The sequence below is a fragment of the Octopus bimaculoides genome, chromosome 22, assembly GCF_001194135.2.
Source record: "Octopus bimaculoides isolate UCB-OBI-ISO-001 chromosome 22, ASM119413v2, whole genome shotgun sequence".
NCBI lineage: Eukaryota > Metazoa > Mollusca > Cephalopoda > Octopoda > Octopodidae > Octopus > Octopus bimaculoides.
In genome coordinates this window covers 135,424-140,413 of record NC_069002.1, presented here as the reverse complement: position 1 = coordinate 140,413, position 4,990 = coordinate 135,424, and the positions used below count along the sequence as shown (strand labels likewise).

At 34.5% G+C, this 4,990-nt stretch overlaps 1 protein-coding gene across 1 annotated transcript in view; it reads left to right on the top strand.

Moving 5' to 3' along the window:
* Window positions 1-4,990, top strand: part of LOC106878713 (intermembrane lipid transfer protein VPS13A) — a 126,965-nt gene that overhangs the window by 108,027 nt on the left and 13,948 nt on the right. The window contains exons 74-78 of the mRNA XM_052975632.1: window positions 149-205; window positions 776-912; window positions 2,373-2,568; window positions 3,949-4,024; window positions 4,635-4,720. Of these exons, the coding sequence (XP_052831592.1) occupies window positions 149-205; window positions 776-912; window positions 2,373-2,568; window positions 3,949-4,024; window positions 4,635-4,720 (552 nt within the window). The remainder of the gene's footprint in view (window positions 1-148; window positions 206-775; window positions 913-2,372; window positions 2,569-3,948; window positions 4,025-4,634; window positions 4,721-4,990) is intronic.

Here is a 4,990-nt window from a genome sequence, read left to right as displayed (position 1 = left end):
TCATTAAGATAGAAGAAATACACATAATTATATATATATATATATATGTGCACACACACATGCATACAAACACACACGCACACAACACACACACATATTCATATTTATATATATATGTGTGTAAGTGTCTGTTTATCTTTTCCTCCAGAGAACTGACCAAAATTCTAAAATATTTTTTGAGTACCTACATTTATCTCCATTAAAGGTAAGATTTAAAACTGTTATATAAGCTATATTATTATATCTAAAATTAATATGACAGGCAGATAGCTCGTTTATTTAATGTGTAGTTAATCTATATGTTTATACAGCCACTTATATAAGAAACCTTTTATTATCCTGTTGTTGCTATAGTTACTGCTTTAACCAGGGTGTTGAATTATATAATATTAATAATTAAAATATTAATATCAAAATAATATAACAAAATTAATTAAATAGAATAATTAAAATAGATATTTTTTGACTAATTCATATTATCTTTTTTGTTTTGTTCTCACAAGATAATTATTTCCGAAGTTAAATTGGTATTATCATATTTTTAATACTATCTAATTGGTTTTAATTTTTCTAATTAGGGTATTTAACTATTAGTGAATTAATTTTTAATTATTTCTTCTCTGATTTTATCATTTCCTTGCTCAAAACATGTTAACAGTGTCTTAACTATTATTTTCTCTTACAGATAATACCTCTCACTCATTCATTTCTACTAATTACTTGTTCTTTTGTAGTTTTGTTTGTTTCATTTTTTTTTTCTTTTTTAATTATTTAGCTTCATGTAAGCTTCTCATTGAATGGAGTGGCTCATGTCACACGAGAAGTGCCTTCTACGTTCACCTCTGATGTGGTAGACTTTTTCCTGAGCTCTGTTGGTGTTACATTTACTGAAGTAAAAGATATAGAACTCCGGTAATTTGTCACTATTTCAATATAGATTTATAACTCTTTAATTCATTAACTAGTTTCAGCTTGAGAGCTGTGGCCATGCTGGAGCATAATTTTGTTTTTAATATAAATTTAATGCTGTCCAAGTGTAACTTTATCATCGAGCTATAACTTTAAGCCATATTTAGCCCAAATATTCTACCTGTTTTATGTTGAAACTAACCAGATCTGGCCTTTCACACCTACCCTACAATGTCACTCTAAAAGTATATAATCACATCAAAATCTCAAAGCCCCAAAATAATACATAATTAATTCAAAACAATGTGGAAAAATAAGGATTACATTTGACAGAGAAGTAATCTGAATGCTTAAAGGATTAGGGTCACAACAGGATAAAATACTAGTTTCAAATACTTTGTATACATATCTGTATTTGCTAAAAGCATATTATCTAAACACACACACACACATACATGCACACTCCCAAAGATGACTATAAAATCATATAAATATCTATTATATATAATTGTAAATCAAATTTGATGACAGCACCACATGACTGGCTCCCGTGCCGGTGGCACATAAAAAGCATCATTCGAGCATGATCATTGCCAGGGCCGCTGACTGGCTCCCATGCCAGTGGCACATAAAAGCACCATTCGAGCGTGATCATTACCAGCATTGCTTTACTGGCATGTGAAAATCAACATTCAAGCGAGGTCATTGCCAGTGCCGCTGGACTGGCTCCTGTGCAGGTGGTACATAAAAAACAGCATTTGAGCATGGCTGTTGCCAGTACCGTGTGACTGGCCCTCGTGCTGGTGGCACATAAAAGCACCCACTACACTCTCGGAGTGGTTGGCATTAGGAAGAGTATCCAGCTGTAGAAGCTATGCCAGATCAGATTGGAGCTTGGTGCAGCTATCTGGCTCGCCAGTCCTCAGTCAAACCGTCCAACCCATGCCAGCATGGAAAGCGGACGTTAAATGATGATGATGTAAACAATGGTTTTTAGAAAATCTCCTTGCTATCCCTTTTATCAGAACAAAAATCAGATAATGTTAACCTTTTTTTGTTACTATATTTCCGTTGATAAAATACATTGCTATTGTTTCAATTAATCATGAAAATAATGAAAACTTTAGTAAAAAAAAGACTCGAAGAAAGAGTAAATGGTGTGTGCATTTAATTGGTTAAAGATGACTGCCACAAATTTAACCGTAACTAAAGTTACATATGAAAACAGTTGACTATTTTTACATGTTAAATTATCCAACAACATTAAAATGGCATTGATCAACTGTTTCCACATTCATTTTCCAGTTATCAATGACATCATATGTAACCTTGGATCCAGAACTCATAACAGGCAGGGTTGTTACTCCCATAAATAGCTAAAATGCTCCATGCTGTCCAGACAATTTTTTTTGTTGATTTCTAGAAATATCTTTTGTTCTGATTTTTTTAACCTTCTATTTCAGGATGGCATATTTTGACTGCAAGGGTGTTATGTTAACAGTTGGCCAGTTATTCTCTCAGATCCAGTCTCACTATTTCTATCAAGCTATTCAGCAAGCATATGTCCTTGTATTAGGTCTTGATGTTCTTGGAAATCCTTATGGATTAATCCGAGATTTTACCCAGGGATTAGGAGATCTTTTCTATGAACCCTTCTTGGTAAGACAACATTTTTATACTCACTTTTGTACTCTACTGAAATATGAATATATCACTTGTATTCATTTTTATTTTTTTATATCTCATTTAGTAAGCTGTAGTATTGTTGGTATTGGGTTTCTAATCGGGCAACCAGTGATTCATGACATTTCTGATTATGAATATGACATAGGAGTGGTTGAGAAACACTCTGTGTGTGTGTTTGAGCATCTATATATTAATACACTGTGCCCAAATGCATTATGTTTTCATGTGGTTAGGTGAAGGGAGAGGTAAAGAGCTAGAGAAAAGAAGGGAGAGAGAAGTGTTAACGACACAAGGTAGAGGGAAAGTAATAGTTATTACATAGTTAAAAAGTTAATTGGAAGAGAGATATGTAGAGAAAAAGTGTTAGAAATACAATGTTTAGCAGAGGGATGATGTTCTGGTGGTGAGGTTGAAGAAATACAGATAGAGAGAGAGGGGAAGGGCAGTTATATTAAGAGTGAGAGGCAGATAAAGTGTGAGTAGTGACACTTATGTCAGCCTATGCATTATGCTGTCACATGGTTAGTGCAAGTTGGAGGTGAAGAGAAAGAGAGAGAAAGGGAAGTGATAACAGTGTGAAGAGGGGAATTACATGGTCCAAACGGCTACAGTAGAAGAAACTTGTCCCAGGTGTTACACAGTAGGACTGAACTTGGAACCATGTAGTTGGGAAACAAACTTCTTACTACACATTCACAAATATATACATATATATATATCGGTGCAAGCATGGCTGTGTGGTAAGAAGCTAACTTCCCAACCACATGGTTCTGTGTTCAGTCCCACTGTATGGCACCTTGGGAAAATGTCTTCTACTATAGCCTTGGACCGACCAAAGCCTTGTGAGTGGATTTGGTAGATGGAAACTGAAAGAAGCCCATCGTATGTGTGTGTGTATATATATATATATATATATATATATATATATATATATATATATATGTGTGTGTATGTGTATATGTGTGTGCGTGTATGTATGTATGTGTGTGTGTCTGTGTTTGTCCCTCCCATCACTGCTTGACAACTGGTGTTGTGTTTACACCCCTGTAATTTAGCGGTTCAGCAAAAGAGAATGATAGAATAAGTTCTAGGCTTAAAAATTAAGCCCCAGGGTCAATTTTTTGGGCCAAAACCCTTCAAGGTCATGCTCCAGCATGGCTGCAGTCAAATGACTAAAACAAGTAAAAGAATAAAAGTGTATATCTGTATGTGTACTCACGCATACACACAAACACACACAAAGAAAGGTTAATATACATTTTTGTACTCCATAAAGTCAGCTGCCTTCATTCACATGTATTTCTAAACTCCCTCACAATTAAAAATAAATGGCTTTGTTGAAAACTTTTTCAGGGCTCAATTCAGGGAACTGATGAATTCACTGAAGGTCTGGTGCGAGGAGTTCAAAGTCTCCTGGGACATACTGTAGGTAAGGGGATGTTTCACTTTTATTGGGCTGTAAATTACATAACATCATTACCATCATCAGCATCTTTATCAAACATCTTCATCAGTCATCATTATCATCACTACCATCATAATGTCACCATTAAACATCATCATTGTCATCATCATCACTATTATTGTTGTCATCACCGTTGTCATCATATCACCATGATCACCATTACATATCATCATCAACATTACTATCATGGGGTTGTTTCATTATCATCATCATCATCATCGTTTAATGTCCTCCTTCCATGCTGGCATAGGTTAGATGGTTTCACAGAAACTGGCTAGGCGGGAGCTTGCACCATGCTTCTGAGTATGTTTTGGCATGGTTTTTATGGCTGGATGCCCTTCCTAACACCAACCACTCCATACAGTGGGCTGGGTGCTTTTTACGTGGCACTCACACAGGCACGGTCAGTTTTGGTGTGGTTTTTACAGCTGTATATATAAGCTACATTGTATGATTTGTAAAATTGGTTATATAACATAAAATGATATAATATATAAAACTGGTTGTATAGTTATAACATTTATTGCATAATGTGTAGTAAAATTAAGATGCTTTGTCTTTGTATTTTCACTAGGAAGTACTGCTGGATCTGTAGCATTAATGACTGGCTCTGTAGGTAATGCCTTGGCCACGCTCTCTTTTGATTCTGATTATAAAAAGGTAAATATCTGTATAATTATGTTCATACCATTGTCTTCTGTTTTTCAACTATCAAAACAGCTCTCTCTAATTTTCCACTAGATTAAAATCCATCACTTGCTTTAACACAACTGCTTGCCCTTTGGATGGCTTTTACTATTCCACTCTGTTGTAAATATTTGGGTCAAGTTTCCAGTCTGAGAATTTCCTCCCTGCTATGCAGAAGATCTTATATATATATATATATATATATCTCATATATATATATATATATATATATATATATATATA